This window comes from Entelurus aequoreus, linkage group LG03 (genome assembly GCF_033978785.1).
Source record: "Entelurus aequoreus isolate RoL-2023_Sb linkage group LG03, RoL_Eaeq_v1.1, whole genome shotgun sequence".
Lineage (NCBI taxonomy): Eukaryota > Metazoa > Chordata > Actinopteri > Syngnathiformes > Syngnathidae > Entelurus > Entelurus aequoreus.
In genome coordinates, this window is record NC_084733.1 from 65,779,184 (window position 1) to 65,799,400 (window position 20,217).

General features: G+C 42.7%; 2 protein-coding genes across 6 annotated transcripts in view; both read right to left on the bottom strand.

The window, feature by feature from the left end:
- Positions 1 to 20,217, bottom strand: part of LOC133646750 (protein TALPID3-like) — a 42,730-nt gene that overhangs the window by 3,850 nt on the left and 18,663 nt on the right. For 4 of the 5 annotated variants that reach the window (XM_062042481.1, XM_062042480.1, XM_062042479.1 and 1 more), the window contains 13 exons: positions 17,285 to 17,360; positions 14,558 to 14,893; positions 14,305 to 14,377; positions 14,079 to 14,240; positions 13,840 to 14,005; positions 13,618 to 13,773; positions 13,345 to 13,448; positions 13,154 to 13,282; positions 12,922 to 13,091; positions 12,733 to 12,857; positions 11,650 to 12,668; positions 11,537 to 11,579; positions 11,372 to 11,471 (listed from right to left, as the gene is read on the bottom strand). In XM_062042481.1, the coding sequence (XP_061898465.1) occupies positions 11,372 to 11,471; positions 11,537 to 11,579; positions 11,650 to 12,668; positions 12,733 to 12,857; positions 12,922 to 13,091; positions 13,154 to 13,282; positions 13,345 to 13,448; positions 13,618 to 13,773; positions 13,840 to 14,005; positions 14,079 to 14,240; positions 14,305 to 14,377; positions 14,558 to 14,893; positions 17,285 to 17,360 (2,659 nt within the window). The remainder of the gene's footprint in view (positions 1 to 11,371; positions 11,472 to 11,536; positions 11,580 to 11,649; positions 12,669 to 12,732; positions 12,858 to 12,921; positions 13,092 to 13,153; positions 13,283 to 13,344; positions 13,449 to 13,617; positions 13,774 to 13,839; positions 14,006 to 14,078; positions 14,241 to 14,304; positions 14,378 to 14,557; positions 14,894 to 17,284; positions 17,361 to 20,217) is intronic. The other variant, XM_062042478.1, reaches the window with a different exon arrangement.
- LOC133645754 (probable E3 ubiquitin-protein ligase IRF2BPL) lies at positions 15,204 to 16,943 on the bottom strand. Its single transcript, XM_062040623.1, has one exon. The coding sequence runs from the start codon at positions 16,895 to 16,897 to the stop codon at positions 15,221 to 15,223; it is 1,677 nt and encodes a 558-aa protein (XP_061896607.1). The 5' UTR covers positions 16,898 to 16,943; the 3' UTR covers positions 15,204 to 15,220.

The following is a 20,217-nucleotide window of genomic DNA, read 5'->3' on the forward strand; positions in this document are numbered from 1 at the left end:
ACGAATTGCCGTATGCAAATCACGCAGTTCGAATATTACAGACGGAGACACAACAACTTCCAACTTCGTTCGACATTTGAAGTTCCACACAGAAGGGTACGTTTTGAATGTAAGATAACGTTTATTGGCTAAGTAACATGACTTTTATTTGCTGTGTAGTTAAGTCAGTGAGGCTGTAAACTCACTGCTAACGTTATAACCATAGACATCTTATAAGGGTACGCAGCATCGAGCGCTACTGCCTACTGGCGCAGACGAGACGCGGCGCCGCCATCTTGGAGTGGTGATCCGCTCCACTCAGTGCAATTCATTTGGCAGGAGCAATGAACTGTCAGCGAATTTAATTCATCTTACCTCACTGAATACCACTGATTTTCACGCGCTTTTTTTGTCAAACGTGTAGCTATGATAACGGACACATGCTTTGGCGTTTTTATTATTCATAGTTTGCTTAACAGTAATATAATATTCTTATACGCTATAAATGGCCAGACGTCCGAGATCAAAACTGGGAATATAATCCCACAGAAGGGGGAAAAAACGGTCAGCTATTTTTAAGTTGAAGAAACAATATGATTAGGTTATATATACATGCGTATATCCTACATAAACAATGTATGAATACATTAGATATCTATATATCTTAGGGACCTATAGACTGCAGCAGCAGAGAGTTTATTCTGTCTTGACACTTTGTATTGATATTTTCTATTACATTCTTCCCTTAAATGATCATGTTTACAGTGATTGTTTTATATGTATTTTTTATGTATGTCGCTTTGGATAAAAGCGTCTGCCAAATACTTAAACATAAACATATATAAACACCTGTAAGTCTTTATATCAGCTAAAACCACCAATCTGTTTCACTGGATTCAGAATAAAACCAAATGCTGTCTTACCCAACAATGTTAGTATTTGAATATTGTTACTTGAAGACTTATTCCTGGTTGCAATTATACTGTTAAGAAAGTATTGTCTTATATTTTGCCTAAAATGAGAATGCATCATAATCAGTGGCGGCTGGTGAATTTTGTTTTAGGTGGGGCTGAAAGTTTGTAAACCAAACCCCTGTAGGGGGGTCATCTCCCCCGGAAGATTTCTTTGTGATTTTCACATACAAATATTGAAGATCTTTGCTCCTTCTCAACTCTGTGGTAATATTATTTTCATAAAATACAACCAATAGTATGTTAATGTTTGTTTTTGCAAATGTGTTTATTCTGTAAAGGAATGAGTTAAATGTTTAAAATTGTTTAAACTATTAAAATGACTGGTTAATAGTGCTATTATGAATTGCAATGTCAGCACTATTTTTTTCCCTGCAATTTCAAATGCACTTGTTTTAATAAATAAATACAGCGTTTTAAAAGCATACACAATCTGTGTAAAAATATTAGTCTGTGGTTAAAAGGACTTGAAAGGACTCGAAACTCAAAATGCAGGACTTGGGACTTGACTTGAGACTTTCTAGTCTTGACTTTGGACTTGACTCGGGACTTGCCTGTCTTGACTCGGGACTTGACTCGAGACTTGAGGGCAAAGACTTGAGACTTACTTGTGACTTGCAAAGCAATGACTTGGTCCCACCTCTGGTGACATGACATTATCATGTGACATGACATTATCATGTGACATGACATTATCATGTGACATGACATGTGACGTGACATTATCATGTGACATGACATATCGTGTGACAAATCATTATGTGACATGACATTATCATGTGGCATGACATTATCATGTGACATAAATGTTATGTGACATGACATTATCATGTGACATGACATTATCATGTGATACATGTGACATGACATTATCATATGTTTGATAATATTCCTGACATGACATTATCATACATATGATAATATTCCTGACATGACATTATCATGTGACATGACATCACGTGACATGACATTATCATGTGACATCATTATCATGTGACATGACATTATCATGTGACATATGTCATTATCATGTGACATGACATGTGACGTGACATTATCATGTGACATGACATATCTTGTGACAAATCATTATGTGACATGACATTATCATGTGGCATATTATTATGTGACATTATCACGTGATACATGTGACATGACATTATCATGTGACATGACATTATCATGTGACATGACATGTCACGTGACATTATCATGTGACATGACATATCTTGTGACAAATCATTATGTGACATGACATTATCATGTGGCATATTATTATGTGACATATTATCACGTGATACATGTGACGTTACATTATCATGTGACATGACATATCGTGTGACAAATCATTATGTGACATGACATTATCATGTGGCATATTATTATGTGACATATTATCATGTGACATAGGTGACATGACATGTGCCATGATATTATTATGAGACATATCATGTGACATATTATCATGTGCCATGACATTGTCATGTGGCATATTATTGTGACATATCATGTGACATGACATTATCATGTGTCATGACAGTATCATGTGCCATGATATTATCATGTGACATGACATTATCATTCGACATGACATTATGTGACATGACATTATCGTAACACATGACATTATGTGACATGACATTATCATGACATGACATACTATCATGTGACATCATTAATATGTGACAAATCATTATCATATGACATGACATTATGTGACATGACATTATCATGTGACATGATATCATGTGACATAACATTATCATGTGACAAGCCATTATCATGCAGGCATGTGATTTGACCACAATGAAAAAGACTGAAAAAATTTCCGGGGTCTGGGGGACGAAGGCCCTGGTGGGGGGAAAAGGGGGGCAACGCCCCCCGAAGCTCCTGGTTTTTCACCAATTTAACATGCTAAAATTAACAAAGACAGCTCCATTTGAAGAAAATATTTTAGTGTTTAAAGACATGAAAACATCATTAATAGAACATACATAACCCAATTATCCTAATGAATCACTGTATATGGTTCAGTCCCAACAGTATTTAGTCACTAATATTTACATCTTGTGTTCATTTCACATCCACAGGTGTCATATTGATCAGTGTTATTATCTACAGTTTATTTACAGTATTACCACATTACTTCAGTTCACTTCACACATTAGCTTTCTCGAAGAGCCCAGCCCTAACATGAGCTTTCCTTGCAAATTTATTTAACAAAATACCAAATGTAAACATTTCATTCTTGTCGCCAAAATAGGATATAAATTTATGAAAATAATTAAACATGTTTAGTATTGTTTACTCATATTTGAAAATAGGAAATAATAATAATGTGAGGACACTGACATATTGCATGAAACAAGTGTGAAAATATTTACCTTCAAGATTGTTACACCACTGACAATAGTTTCAAGAGACTACATAAGAACTTAATATAACAAAATAGTATTATATGCAAATGTATTTCAAATAAATTGTTAACTGGAATCAATAATGCGACTCCTTGAATTTCTGTAATTTCATAATATATTTTCACGTGGCTTTTTATTTTTAGAAAAACCCATTTATATTTCGCAAAGCAATAATTGATTAATATTTAAAACAAACATGCGTATTTCGCAAGCAAATATTTTTTAGCTTACCTCATTACTAACAACCCTGTCTGCAACTGAAGTGGGTTGTTTGGGTGGATCTTTCCTCTCGATGTCTACGGCAGTTGTCGATGTAAACAAAGGATGAAGTCCGTAAGGTTTGCTCACTTTCGGTTGACATCCAAAAGTACCAGCTAGTGAAAAGTTTGTTTTCCTTGCTTCAAGTTGTTTCATATGTTTTTGGCGTTTCGCATGTACTTCCAAAGCCTTGAAACCTCGTGATCCATAGTCAATATTATCATGACACCACGTGCACAAAACCTTTCCGGGACGATCGATTTTCCGAATAAAATCACCGAACAAAGTCGTAACTTCCTTCTTCCCAACAGTATCAGTGATTTCCCTTTCCATCCAGTCCCATCGAAACTTATTTTTGACATGTTTATCAATTTCTTTTACTCGTAAAGCGTCCTTTCTCTCGAGAACCGACATCGTTTACATATGGAAAATGGCGGTAATAACCATTATGAATGATGACGTTATTAACGTCATCATTCATAACAGATGTCCTGATTGGTCACAAGGAACATATCGACCAGTCAACTACGGCGTAATATAAACTACGTCTCGAATCTTGATTTAGGGTCGGGAAAAAAAAACGGAAAAATGGGAGATAATTTTTTTTTTTTCCCCTGAGATTAAAAAAGACGGAATTCCGACTTTAGACGGAAAAATCACATGCCTGTCATGTGACAAGCCATTATCATGTGACATGACATTATCATGTGACATATCATTATCATGTGACATGACATCATCATGCCACATGACATCATCATGTGACATGACATTATCATGTGACATGAGATTATGTGACAAATCATTATCATGTGACATGACATTATCATGCGACGTATTATCATGCTAAATATCATGCCACATGACATCATGTGACATGACATCATCATGTGACATGACATCATCATGTGACATGCCATTATCATGTGCCATATCATGTGACACGACATTATCATGTGACATGACATTATCATGTGAAATGATATTATCATAACATGAAATTATGTGAAATGACATTACCATAACACATGAAATTATGTGACATGACATTATCATGTGAAATGACATTATCATAACACATGAGATTATGTGACATGACATTATCATGTGACATGACATATGTCCATCCATCCATTTTCTACCGCTTATTCCCTTCGGGGTCGCGGGGGGGCGCTGGAGCCTGGTAGGAAATGGATGGATGGATGACATATGTGACATCAAAGTTAATGTGACATATCATTATGTAACAAATCATTATCATGTGACATGACATTATCATGTGACATGACATTTTAATGTGACATGACATTATCTTCTCTCAAAATGCTGTGAGCTGAAATGAATCATATGTGCATGATCGAACACAATCTGTATCAGTTAACAACTGCAGATCTGACTCTTTTAAGCTAACCTCCGGAGTCCCTCAGGGGTCAATATTAGGCCCTCTTTTATTTAGCCTCTATATTAATGATTTTCCCACTGTTTGTCCTGAAGCTGAATGCTTAATGTATGCAGACGACACGGTTTTCTTCCTTCATGGTCACACTAAATACATTGTTGCTGTTAAACTCACTAAAACAATGTCCTATGTTACAACTTGGTTGCAGGAGTGCTGTCTGCAGCTAAACGTTTCTAAAACGGTAGGCATGTTTGTAACTAAAACAAAAAAAGTATAATCTGTCCCCGACATACATATTGATGGAGAAAGAATACAAATTGTCAGCAAATATAAATATCTTTGGTTAATAATAGATTCAGAGCTTTCCTTTAAAGCTCATATTGGCAAATTGTGTAAAATAGTCAAGTTTAATCTCGCAAATTTTCTTGCAATTCAAAATGAAATGTCAACTGAAGCTGCGAAATTATATTTGCATTCGATGATTTTCAGCCACTTCAACTATTGCCTTACCAGCTGGTTTCAGGCTGGTCAGAGTTCAAAAAAACATTGGAAATCTTGTACAAACAACCAACTAAAGTTATGGATAAAAAACCTAGGCACTATCATCACTGTGCATTCTAAAAAAAATTACAGTATTTTTAACTGGGACAGTCTTCACACATGACTTAAAACTAGGGATGATACTCGAAACCGGGTTTCCCGGTTGTTCGATAAGAAAAGAACTGAGTCCTCGGACTCGAATCCCTTTTTGAGAACCGGTACCCGTTATCGAGACCACTATAGTAAAGAAAAAGAGTTGGTTCTTTATTCAAATCCCTGGGAACGAATCCCGTCCCGACAAGAAATGCCCCGTGGGACATCACAAGAAATGACGTCACGTAGCTCAGTCATTAGGCGCAGATGGGGAAAGCAGGAAAAAAATGGACCGGAAAAAGCGCTCCAAGGCATGGCTTCATTTCACTAAAAAAAACGAGGAAGCTGCGTAATGCAATTATTGCCAGGCTTCGCTCTCGTGTAAGGGGGGGAAGCACAACAAGCGTGTTGTGTCTTCGACACGTGTTGAAGCAGCGAAAGAGACGACGAAGAACGCCCCTCTTCTTCTGCCAGCTGCCCCAGTCCCAGCTACAGTGGCGGTGACGCCGGTGAGTAACTAACAATAACTGTTGCCGGTTAATTTCCATATCTGCTCACTTGTAGTAACGTTACCTCTTATGTCAACCAGGACTGCAGTAATGTTAGCTAGACTAACGTTACCTAAGCATAGTCAGTGACTAACAGTAACGTTAACGTGAGCCTTTTTCTATGTGTCTGATAACGTTAACGTTATCTTGTAGCCTACATCACGACAGAGTTTGCAAGTCTGTCTAATAAACTAGTGCTTTCTTTATTTCTTTAGTTTATTTGGAACATGAACACACTTACAGTATAATACATCTCAGTTTCATATCATTTCACTTTACAGGAGTAGGAAGAAGTAAAGCTTATTTAATCCTACCCCTTTCCCACTTCAGAGTGTTTACAAATGTATACATCATTTACTGACCTTTTTATAATAAAATATCTGTGAATTAGTATATACAACAGTTTTGTAATATGTAATTAATTAATTCAGCCATTATTAATATACTGAGATGAAGAATATCTTATTTTCAATAAGGTTGAAAGTATTTCTTATAATTCCTCTTCTTTGTACTTTGTAAGCACTATTCATTTGAACAACCTCTTAAACTGGATCATATCAGTACAATGTTTAACTTCTTTACTTAATCCATTCCATCATTTAATTCCACATCATTTTAGCTGTTTACGATTTTACCAAATCATCAAACTTTAATATTTTTGACTCAATAAATAAAGTGTTTGTATGTTCTCTATATCCAACATTACGTATCAGTCTAATTAATTTTTTTGTAACAAGGTTAACGAATGTAGCGCACATTTGTAGTTATTTCCCCACATTTCTGCACAATAACTCAGATATGGTAATACTATAGTAGCGAGCAGTAGAGAATGTGAAGTGATTTGTTAAACCAAATATTGTGTGTTTTTTCCCACATACAACAACCTATCTGGACTCGATAAGAGAATCGATAAGGAATCGGTTCGATAAGAGGATTCAATAATAGGCTCGAACTCGATCATTTCTTATCAAACATCATCCTTACTTAAAACTGACCTATAAAGTACTGCATGAATTGGCTCCAGATCCTCTGGCAGAGTTCATCAGCAAAAGAAACAGCCGTGAGCGTGTCACTCAAGGCTCTGTCAGAGGTGACTGTTATATTCCTCTGCGCAAGAGCACTTTCAGTAAGTCGGCCTGGTCAGTAAGGAGTGCAAATGTGTGGAACTCAGTACCTGAGGAGGTTAAACTGGTCACAACTTACAAGGCCTTCACAAAAAAATAGAAAATGTGGCTTATCAACGCCTACAGCTGCCAGCACTAAAAGATGAGCCTGTTTTGATGCTAAGATAAATGTTATGTTGTGATGTTGTATTTTGTTTTTTATCATATGGTATATGTATTGTGTGCTTTTTCTCTCTCTTTTCTTTTTCTTTTAAATTGTAATTTTACTGCCTTTTTCTTTTTTTTACATCAGATGAAAACTAGCCTTCTGGCTAATTGTCTTTTTTTTTTTTTTTTTTACCATGTGCAGTCATGTGTTTTATGAAATTGCATTGTCCCCTTTGAAATAAACTAATCTTAAATCTTAAAACATGACATTATCATGTGACATGACATCATGTGACATGGCATCATGTGACGCATTATCATGTGACATTATGAGACATGCCATTATCATGTCACATGTCATTATCATGTGCAATGACGTTACCATGTGACATTATCATGTGACAAATCATCTTGTGACATGAAATTATCATGAAACAAATCATTATCATGCGACATGACATTATCATGCGACATATCATGCCACATGACATTATCATATGACATGACATTATCATAAGACATGACATTTACATAAGACATGACATTATCATGTGACATATCATGTGGAAAATATGTATGTGATATGAATATCTGTGACATGACATTGTCATGTGACATGACATTTTATATTGTGATGTCATTATCATGTGACATATTATCATGTGACATGAAATTATCATGTGACATGACATTATCTTGTGACATATGTGGCATGACATGATCATTTGACATGACATTATCATGTAACATGCCATTATCATGTAACATGTCATTATCATGTGACATATGTAACATCATGTGACATGACATTATCATGTGGCATATTATCATGTGGCTTATTATCATGTGGCTTATTATCATGTGACATACACTATATTGCCCAAAGTATTTGACCACCTGCCTTAATTCACATATGAACTTGAAGTGCCATCCCATTCCTAACCCATAGGGTTCAATATGGTGTCGGTCCACCTTTTTTAAGATTAAGATTAAAGTACCAATGATTTTTGCAGCTATTAGAGCTTCAACTCTTCTGGGAAGGCTGTCCACAATGTTGCGGAGTGTGTTCATAGGAATTTTCGACCATTCTTCCAAAAGCGCATTGGTGAGGTCACACACTGATGTTGGTCTAGAAGGCCTGGCTCTCAGTCTTCGTTATAATTCATCCCAAAGGTGTTCTATCGGGTTCAGGTCAGGACTCTGTGCAGGCCAGTCAAGTTCATCCACACCAGACTCTGTCATCCATGTCTTTACGGACCTTGCTTTGTGCACTGGTGCACAGTCATGTTGGAAGAGGAAGGGGCCCGCTCAAAACTGTTCCCACAAGGTTGGGAGCGTGGAATTGTCCAAAATGTTTTGGTATTCTGGAGCATTCAAAATTCCTTTCCCTGGAACTAAGGGGCCAAGCCCAACTCCTGAAAAACAACCCCACACAACAATTCCTCCTCCACCAAATTTCACACTCGGCACAATGCAGTCCGAAATGTACCGTTCTCCTGGCAACCTCCAAACCCAGACTGGTACATCAGATTGCCAGATGGAAAAGCGTGATTCATCACTCCAGAGAACGCGTCTCCACTGCTCTAGAGTCCAGTGGCGACGTCCTTTAAACCACTGCATCAGACGCTTTGCATTGGACTTGTTGATGTATGGCTTAGATGCAGCTGCACGGCCATGGAAACCCATTCCATTAAGCTCTCCGCATACTGTACGTGGGCTAATTGGAAGGCCACGTGAAGTTTGGAGCTCTGTAGCAACTGACTGTGCAGAAAGTCGGCGACCTCTTTGCACTATGCGCTTCAGCATCCGCTGACCCCTCTCTGTCAGTTTACGTGGCCTACCACTTTGCGGCTGAGTTGCTGTTGTTCCCAAACTCTTCCATTTTCTTATAATAAAGCCGACAGTTGACTTTGGAATATTTAGGAGCGAGGACATTTCACAACTGGATATGTTGCACAGGTGGCAGGCATCCTATGACAGTTCCACGCTGGAAATCACTGAGCTGCTGAGAGCGGCCCTTTCGTTTCACAAATGTTTGTAAAAACAGTTTCCATGCCTAATTGCTTGATTTTATACACTTGTGGCCAAGTGATTAGGACACCTGATTCTGATAATCTGGATGGGTGGCCAAATACTTTTGGCAATATAGTGTATCATGGATATGACATTATCATGTGACAAATCATTATCATGTGACATGACATAACATTATCATGTGACATGAGATTATCATGTGACACATCATTATCATGTGACATGACATTGTCATGTGACAATACATTATCATGTGACATGACATTATCATGCGACATATGTGACAGTCAAAAGTCTGGATTTTTTCTAAGTGTCAAAAAATTTGAATCTTTTTTTTTCAAAAAGTCTGGATTTTTTGTAAGTGTAAAAAAGTCTGAAATGTTTTGGTCAAAAAGTCGGGATTTTTTTCTAAGTGTCAAGAAGTCAGATTTTTTTTGTCAAAAAGGTGTTCTTTTTCTATGTGTCAAAAAGTCTGGATTTTTTCTAAGTGTCAAAAAGTCAGAATTTTTTTTGTCAAAAAGTCGGGATGTTTTCTAAGTGTCAAACAGTCGGGATGTGACAAGACATTCCATTATCATGTGTCATGACATTATCATGTGACAAATCATTATCATGTAACATAACATTATCATGTGACGGGACATTATTATGTGACATATCATGTGACATGACTATCATGTGACATATCATGTGACATGACTATCATGTGACATATGTGACATATTATCATGTTACATGACAATATCATGTGACATGACATTATCATGTGACATGACATTATCATGTGACATGACATTATGTGACATATGTGACATTATGTGACATGACATTATCATGTGACATGACATTATCATGTGACATGACATTATCATGTGACATATGTTACATGACATCATGTGACAAATCATTATCATGTGACATGACGTCATCATGTTACATGATGTTATGTGACATGACATGATGTGACATGACATGTCATGTTTTCTACCGTTGTCCCTTTTGGGATCACGGGGGGTGCTGGAGCCTATCTCAGCTGCATTTGGGCGGAAGGCGGTGTACACCCTGGACAAGTCGCCACCTCATCACAGGGCCAACACAGTTGGACAGACAACACTCACACTCACATTCACACACTAGGGCCAATCTAGTGTTGCCAATCAACCTATCCTCAGGTGCATGTCTTTGGAGGTGGGAGGAAGCCGGAGTACCCGGAGGGAACCCACGCAGTCACGGGGAGAACATGCAAACTCCACACAGAAAGATCCCGAGCCCGGGATTGAATTTAGGACTACTCAGGACCTTCGTATTGTGAGGCACATGCATTACCCCCTGCTCCACCGTGCTATATTATCATGTGACATTATCATGTGACATGACATTATCATGTGACATGACATTATCACGTGACATATCATGTGATATGACATTATCATGTGACATATTATCATGTGACATGCCATTATCCTGTGATATGACATTATCATGTGACATGACATTATCACGTGACATGACATTATCACGTGACATATCATGTGACATGACATTATCATGTGACATGACATTATCGTGTGACATATCATGTGACATGACATTATCACGTGACATATCATGTGACATGACATTATCACGTGACATATCATGTGACATGACATTATCATGTGACATGACATTTTCACGTGACATATCATGTGACATGACATTATCACGTGACATATCATGTGACATGACATTATCATGTGACATATGTGACATGACATTACCTTGTGCCATATCATTATCATGTCACAAGACAGTATCATTTGACATGACATTATCATGTGACATATCATATGACATTATCATATATGTTCCGTGTACATACATGGTGTGCTCCACCGGCATCTCCTGGTCCAAGGAGTCTCCCAATGACATGCGGACATCAGGAGGAAGTCCGTCAGGGGAGGTGGGCGTGCCTAACGGATCTGAGGTGACAAGGAGGAAGTGTTAGTATTTGATGGCTACTGATGCTAAGCTAACGTTGTCCTACCTGAAGCTGTGATTGGCACAGGAAGCACAGGAAGCATCTTCACCTGGAACAAAGCAGCAGGTTAGATTTTCGAACCAAAGACGAACATTTACCTACTTTGAACTGTTCTATACTTCATCTGCTGATCCCTCTGGTGCTGGATTTGTTCCTAGCTCTGGTGCTGACTCTGGTCCTGGATCTGCTTCTTGCTCTGGTCCTGGATTTGCTGATTTCTCTGTTTCTTGATCTGTTCCTAGCTTTAGTCCTTGATCTGCTGCTTCCTCTGCTGCTGGATCTGTTACTAGCTCTGGGGCTGACTCTGGTCCTGGATCTGCTTCTTGCTCTGGTCCTGGATTTGCTGCTTCCTCTGTTTCTTGATCTGTTCCTAGCTTTAGTCCTTGATCTGCTGCTTCCTCTGCTGCTGGATCTGTTACTAGCTCTAGTCCTGGATCTGTCACCAGCTCTAGTCCTGGATCTGTCACTAACTCTAGTCCTGGATCTGCTGCTTCCTCTGCTGTTGGATCTGTCACTAGCTCTAGTCCTGGATCTGCTGCTTCCTCTGCTGCTGGATTTGTTCCTAGCTCTAGTCCTGGATCTGCTGCTGGATCTGTTCCTAGCTCTAGTCCTGGATCTGCTGCTTCCTCTGCTGCTGTATCTGTTACTAACTCTAGTCCTGGATCTGCTGCTTCCTCTGGTGCGAGAGCTGGTACTTGCTCTACTCCTGGATCTGATTCTAGCTCTGGTGCTGAATATGGTCCTGGATTTGATTCTAGCTCTGTTCCTGGATCTGATCCTAACACTGGTGCTGGATCTAGTCCTAGCTCTGATCCTTGTTCTGTTACCGGATTTGATCGTAGCTCTTGATCTGTTCTTAGCTCGGGTCCCGGTTCTGTTCTTATTTCAAGTCCTGGTTCTTTTTCTGTCTCTAGTCCTAGATATGTTACTGGATCAAGTCGTGGATCTGTTCTTATCTTTGGTCCTTGTCCTAAATCTGGTCGTAGATCTGGTGGGGGATCTGGAGCCTCCCTCTGTCCAAGAACCTGAGTGACTATCATGGCCAGAACCTCATGGACCATTTGCTTGACTAAAACAGAGTCCACGTGCAGATTGGTGTCCCCCACGTGCTGCAGACCCGTGTCACCTGCTGCCTCCACTACGTACACAAACAAACATTCAAGAATATGTCTTGTGATTGGTATGTCAGTGTCTCAACTCACCGACTGCGGAAGTTAGACTGCGCCTTTCCACCTTTGATGGCTCCGTGGCATGGTTGCGCTGGGGTTCAGGGGTCTGCAGCGGGTACAAGTCAGAGATCATCCTTGACATGAGCTGCTGCTCCACCCTGAACAACACAACAGTCAGAAGCAAGAAGCGGCACATGACGCTGCCCGTGTCCCGTTTGTCACCGTAGCGCCAGACGCTTCACCAGATCGCCGTCACCACCCGCCGCAGAGTCCCGGTGGAGGACGGGATGCAAGCCCTGGTCCTGGGGGGCCAAGACCTGATACAAGACCGGAGGGGGAGACACAGCTCCGTCCAAATGTACTTGTACCTCCTCCGGGACAGAGTCCTCACCCTGAGTGAAATTATGTCACTGAAGAACGTCAGAGCCGCAGCGGCCATGGTGAAGATGCTTACCACGTCAGCCGCACACAAGAAGTCACTTCCAGGAAATCCACCCTCTCCCTCGTTCTTCCCGTCTGTGACGTTGACAGTGAAAGATGGCGGCGGTGCTTCCCCTTCATCTTCATCTACTGGTTGCAGCTGCTGGGGACACATGGTCCATCAGAAGAGGCGGAGCAACAACACACGCTAGCAGGCTTACTCACCTGGCTGGGGGGCTCAGGTAGAGCGTGGTCCACTGGGGAGCAGGTAACAGGAACTGAGGTCCCCTCCTGTTGACACCTCGGGGAGGGGCCTATCCTTGGGTGAGCTTTGTGGGAGGGGCAGAGTGGTGATCAGCGAGCACGTGCAGGACAGCTAATACAGGTTATACTTGTATAGCGCTTTTCTACATTCAAAGTACTAAAAGCGCTTTGACACTATTTCCACATTCACCCATTCACGCACACATTCACACACTGATGGTGGGTGTCACTGACCCAGGGGGACAGCCATGGCCGTCTCTGCAGGGGTCTTAGACGGGTCACTTGAGGTCAGCTGGGAGGACAGGTGTCGCCCAGGTGATGAGTTGAGAGGCGGTGCCAGACTGGTCTTTGAGACAGAAAACACCTGCGCAGCATCCTTCTTTGTACTTGCTGCTGACAGCTACTGGACGTCAGCAATGAGGAGGTTCCACACGCTCATGAGCGGAGAAAACTGACCTTTCAAGAGCGGCACCAGATGTGGGCGGAGCTTCCTGTCAGGTGGCAAGGGAAGAGAGCCTGAGCGTGGGTAGGGGCTCTTCCTAAGGCCGTCTCGCGGGGCTTCGCCGTACACACGAGTAAGGTACGACTCGTCATCCGGCCGCTCCAAAGCAGGCTCCGCCTCCTGGGAAGGGGAACAATGACGAGTCATTATGGGCGTGGCCACGTCAGCCCAATAGGCAAAGTGGAGTAGACACCGTTCTTGTTCCAGTGGTGTGTCCTTTTGCCGCCGCCACCTTGCGCCGCGCTCCCGATGCTCTGCCTGTGTGGGCAGGACCTCTATTCCCCGGCGCCGCCTGCTGCGGAAAGAAAGTGCCGTCTGCGCGTTGGCGCCGGGACGCCTGCGCCTCCACCTTGGCCTATGCGCCACAGAAGAAGTAGTCTCAAAAGCTCCGTTAGGTAACGTGACGAGTGACACCTCACCTGGACGTCTCTGTCGATCAGATGGATCCAGGCGTCCACTGTCCTCTTAATACGGACCTGCTCGCCATGGTCTCTGTGGAGGTCACATGACATGGTGACAAGCCGGCTCGAAGTAATACTACGGTAGTGGTCTGTTATGCTTCTGTTCCTGATGTGTGTGTAGGTGGGAGGAGCTTCCCTAACACCATTGGGGGAGGGGTGCCCTACCTTTACCTTTCCGACAGTGGCTTAAGGAATGTGAGCTAGCGGCTACCTGTTAGGAACCAGGGCCTTCAGCTGAGAGTGCAAGATCTCTCCGCTTCGAACTCTTGCCACAACCTTCAGGTTCTCCTCCAGAACTTTCTTCCGCCGCTGAACCTGGCGGAGAACCCGGCTGGCCTCCTCCAGCATGGACGGGACCTCAGGCCCGTTGGGAAGCGGTGCCGCTGGGAGTTTGACGGATGAAACGTGATCGAAGATGAAGGCGCCGCCGTGGATTGGGATCAATGGTGTCCTCGCCTCGGTCTGCACGGGAAAGGCCTCCATCAACACTTGGCTGTCAGTGGCTTGGGTTGCCACGGAAACAGTGCCTCTCTGATGGCAGGCATCCCTACCAGAAGAAAAAGGAAGACATTATTTTCAAGGACAATATGATGCGATGTTGGTGGCAGGTAAAAGATCTGCCACTAAGGCTCGCAGGCTGCAGCGGTTCTCTGTTGCTAGGCGACAGGCAAATGGTTCCCATGGCAACAGTGGCAGGAGAGAGATCCCTGCAGACGAGACCGCAACAAGGCAATGCTTCCATCAAGCTGTCAATCAAAGGCGTGACGTCACGTGGGACACCAGACTTTATTGATCACGTTACAACACGTAGAAAAGATGGCGGTACAAAAAACGACAAATATAAAAACAAGGACAGCAGTGAAGACGGATCACATTAAGGGTCTCTCTCTTTCTTCACCGTCACGTCCCCTGCCAGGATGGTGGCAATCTCGCCCTGCATGAAGGCCCAGGGCACATCAGAGCCCACCAGGGGACACTTGTCCCCGCTGGGACAGTACACCTCGGCCGAGGCCCCCTGAGTTATGATGCTCTCCCGGGAACATGGGAAGCAGAACTTGTGGCCGGCTGCAGAGGGACACTGGACAAAGTGTGTGTCCTCTAGGCGCTCGTGACACAGTGTGCAGCACAAAGTTCCGCCCGGGGCCGCGCTCGGAGCGTGCGCCTGCTCCACGCCACTGCTGCCCGGGAGGCTATTCTGGGCGGAGGACAAGGGACTGTCGCCCGAGGCTCTGTCTTTGTCTGGAGACTGCGCGTGTCCCAGCCCGTCCGCCGCCATAGGGGAGTGGCCGCCAGGAGGGGGCAGGACGGACTCAGGCGAGGTGGAGCGACCAAAGGACAGTTTGAGGGCTTTGGCCTGGTTGCTGATCCACTGTCTGTGCTGGTCCTCCATCAGCTTGGATTCACTCTCAGCTACGTCCGGTTCCGGGGAAGCCTTCCGCTTCCTGGACATGGCTCTGGACGGACAAGGGGGCTGGGTCCGTGCGGGCGGCACCATGGTAGATAACACTGGGTGGCTGCTGTTCATGTGGGGCTGAGGCAGCATGTCCGCCCCCACACAGTCCTTAAAGACCCGCAGAGGTTCTGGTAAAAAATCCCCCAGCAGCCGCCAGTCACCAGAACTGTGTTTCTTCTCATACTCCAGGTACTTGAACCCAGAGGACAGTCCTCGATTTGGGTCCTTCATGCAGTCCTGGTACATCTGCTTGGCCACCCCTGAGGCACTGGAGAACACTTTTCCGGACCCGCTCGGGTACTCGATGAAGATCCTGAGCTCATAGCCTAACCCCGGTTTGGACACGGCGTCAAATGCAAACACTCGTCCCAGCAGGCCGTGGTCTTTTTTGAAGCGGACCTCAAAGGGTGTACAGCCAGACAAAGTAACCAATGTGTCACGGACCACCTCGGGCTTGCTCGCCCAGTCCTCCTGTCGGTTCCGAAGACTTTCTCTCAGTTCGCTCAGAACCTCTGTGTTGCGCTGCTTTTCTTTCAGCTCATGCTCCTGCTTTACGGCCGGCTCGCTCTGATCCTTTTGGTCAAGGCCGGAGACTGGCAAAGCTGTTCTGCTGGCTGCGTCATGCGGGTCCAATCTATTCGGCAACGTCTGGGGCTGCAGGCTGGGCGGGATGTTACCAGGTCCCGGTGCAGACGCCAAACCTGCATGGCTCCTACTCCTTGAGCTCAGACTCTGTCGGTTCAGTTCGGGAAGTCCGTCGTCTGCTTTGAACCCGTTCAGAAGCCTGGCCCGGTTGTCCGCACAGACCGAGTACCTGTCTGCGGAGGGCTGCTGAGACCTGCTGGGTCGGTCTGCCGGGTTCTGGTGGAGAAGCTCCTTCCCGCATTTGGCCGAGGTGGGCTCCTGGAGGCAGTTAGCCTGCCGCAAGTGGCGGGCGGTTTCGATGACCAACTCCACGCGATCGGCGCCCTCGTAGTTGACGCAGCCTCGGCACACGGGCTCGCTGAAGTCCCAGATCACGGCCCAGGACATGCGGGGCAAGTCGCACAGGTAACACGACTGTCTGCGGGACAAGGGCAGCTGCGGGGGCGAGGACATGGTCCCGATACCGCTGCCCTGCTGCCTCCGCCGTGCACAAGCTGCAAAATGTTGAGACTTTTTGTTGTTGTTCACCAGGCGCTCTGCGGGCAGGGAGAGGGAGCGGGGGAGGGGCTTCACTACATCCAGCTGAGGAATTCTGATTGGATACTCTCACACACACACACACACACACACACACACACACACACACACACACACACACACTACTGTCCCACCCCCCGGCTGCAACCTGGCAGTGTGTGACATGCACAGAGTTATTATTCAGTGATGTTGGTGTTCTGGTGATCATCAACACATCTGTGTGTTGCCATGGAGACATGCTCCCAGCATGGATATATCATTGCATCATCTTTGTCCTTGAGAAGCACGCACGCACACACACACCTGCTTTGATCTGTGTGCGTTGCCAGGGTAACTGGGTCACTCTCGATGCTGGTTCTGGTTGATGAGTCGATGTTTACTAATGAGGGAAAAAAAGAGGTGTAGATCAGTTAACTTAGGCTCCACCCCTTATACAAAAGTCAAAAATGTTAAGTGTCTCTAAAGGGAAAGAAGAGGAGGAGAAGAAAAGACGCGGATGAGAAAGAGGGAGAAAAGGAAAAGGAGAAGAAGAAAAAAAGAGTAATAAGAAAAAAGAGAGGAAGAGGATTAAGAAGAAAAGAAAGAGGAGGAAGAAAAAAGAAGAGAGCAGAAGAAAGAGGAAGAGCCTGAAAAATAAGAAAATAATGAGGAGAAGAAAGAGGAAGAAGAAGGAGGAAGAAGAAAAGAAAGAAAGAGGAATACAATAAAAGAGGAGAAAAGGGAATTAAGAAAAGATAGAGGAGGAAGGAGAAAAGAAAGAGACGAAAGATGAGGCGGAGACGGAAGAAGAAAGAGAAGAAGAGAGACAAAGAAGGAGGTCCCCAGAAAGAGTCAAGGTAAAAGTCGAAGTTAAAAGGAGCATGATCTGCAGAAGCCTTGTTACCATGATAACCAGTCATCATGCCAGAGAGCAAAGGATGTCTCCATGGTTGCCATGATAACACAAGCACGTCTCCTTAGAGCAGGGGTCCCCAACCACCGGTCCCCGGTCTGGTAATTGTACTGAAGACCACCACATCAACTCATGTAAGTGCACTGAAGACCACCACAATAACTCATGTAAGTGTACTGAAGACCACCACATCGACTCATGTAAGTGCACTGAAGACCACCACATCAACTCATGTAAGTGCACTGAAGACCACCACATCGACTCATGTACAAAACCCAAAACCAGTGAAGTTGGCACGTTGTGTAAATGGTAAATAAAAACAGAATACAATGATTTGCAAATCCTTTTCAACTTATATTCAAATTGAGTAGACTTAGACTTAGACAAACTTTAATGATCCACAAGGGAAATTGTTCCACACAGTAGCTCAGTTAATACACTGCAAAGACAAAATATTTAATGTTCGAACTGAGAAACTTTGTTAATTTTTGCAAATAATCATTAACTTCGAATTTAATGGCAGCAACACATTGCCAAAAAGTTGGCACAGGGGCATTTTTACCACTGTGTTACATGGCCTTTCCTTTTAACAATACTCAGTAAACGTTTGGGAACTGATTTTTGAAGTGTTCCCAATTAGCCTGTTCACCTGTGGGATGTTCCAAATAAGTGTTTTATGAGCATTCCTCAACTTTCTCAGTCTTTTTTTAAACATGTTGCAGGCATCAAATTCCAAATGAGCTAATATTTGCAAATAATAACTAAGTTTTCCGGTTTGAACGTTAAGTATCTTGTCTTTGCAGTCTATTCAAATGAATATAGGTTGAAAAGGATTAGCAAATGATTGTATTGTTTTTATTTATCATTTACACAACATGCCAACTTCACTGGTTTTGGGGATTGTACATAATCAAGTAGTATTACCTTGTTGTCAATATGAGTCAACCTGGATGTTGTACTTTTCAATCATCTTCACCTACAAAAGTACATAATCACGTAGTATTAACTTGTCAATACTAGTCAACCTGGATGGTGTACTTTTTAATCATCTTCAACTATAAAAGTACAAAACCCAAAACCAGTGAAGTTGGCACATTGTGTAAATGGTAAATTAAAACAGAATACAATGATTTGCAAATCGGAGGGTTGCTGGTTACTGGGGCTCAATCCCCACCTTCTACCATCCTAGTCACGTCCGTTGTGTCCTTGGGCAAGACACTTCACCCTTGCTCCTGATGGGTGCTGGTAGCGCCTTGCATGGCAGCTCCCTCCATCAGTGTGTGAATGTGTGTGTGAATGGGTGAATGTGGAAATACTGTCAAAGCGCTTTGAGTACCTTGAAGGTAGAAAAGCGCTATACAAGTATAACCCATTTATTTATCCTTTATATTCAATTGAATAGACTTGAAAGACAAGATACTTAATGTTCGAACTGGAAAACTTTATTTTTTGCAAATATTAGCTACCGTAGTTTTCGGAGTATAAGTCGCTCCAGAGTATAAGTCGCACCAGCCGAAAATGCACAATAAAGAAGGAAAAAAACATATAGAAGTCGCACTGCATTTTTTGGGGAAATTTATTTGATAAAACCCAACACCAAGAATAAACATTTGAAAGGCAATTTAAAATAAATAAAGAATAGTGAACAACAGGTTGAATAAGTGTACGTTGTATGACGCATAAATAACCAACTGAGAACGTGCCTGGTATGTTAACGTAACATATTATGGTAAGAGTCATTCAAATAACTATAACATATAGAACATGCTATACGTTTACTAAACAATCTGTCACTCCTAATCGCTAAAGCCGATGAAATCTTATACGTCTAGTCTCTTACGTGAATGAGCTAAATAATATTATTTGATGTTTTACGGTAATGTGTTAATAATTTCACACATAAGTCGCTCCTGAGTATAAGTCGCACCCCCGGCCAAACTATGAAAAAAACTGCGATTTATAGTCCGGAAAATACGGTAATTTGGAATTTGCCTGCAACATGTTTCTAAAAAGCTGGCATAAGAAGCAAAAAAGAATGAGAAAGTTGAGGAATGCTCATCAAACACTTATTTGGAAAATCCCACAGGTGAACAGGCTAATTGGGAACAGGTGGGTGCCACAATTGGGTATAAAAGCAGCTTCCATCAGTCATTCACAAACAAGGATGGGACGAGGGTCACCACTTTGTGAACAAATGTGTGAGCAAATTGTCGAACAGTTTAAGAACAACATTTCTCAACCAGCTATTGCAAGGAATTTAGGGATTTCACCATTTACGGTCCATAATATCATCAAAAGGTTCAGATAATCTGGAGAAATCACTGCACGTAAGCGATGATATTAC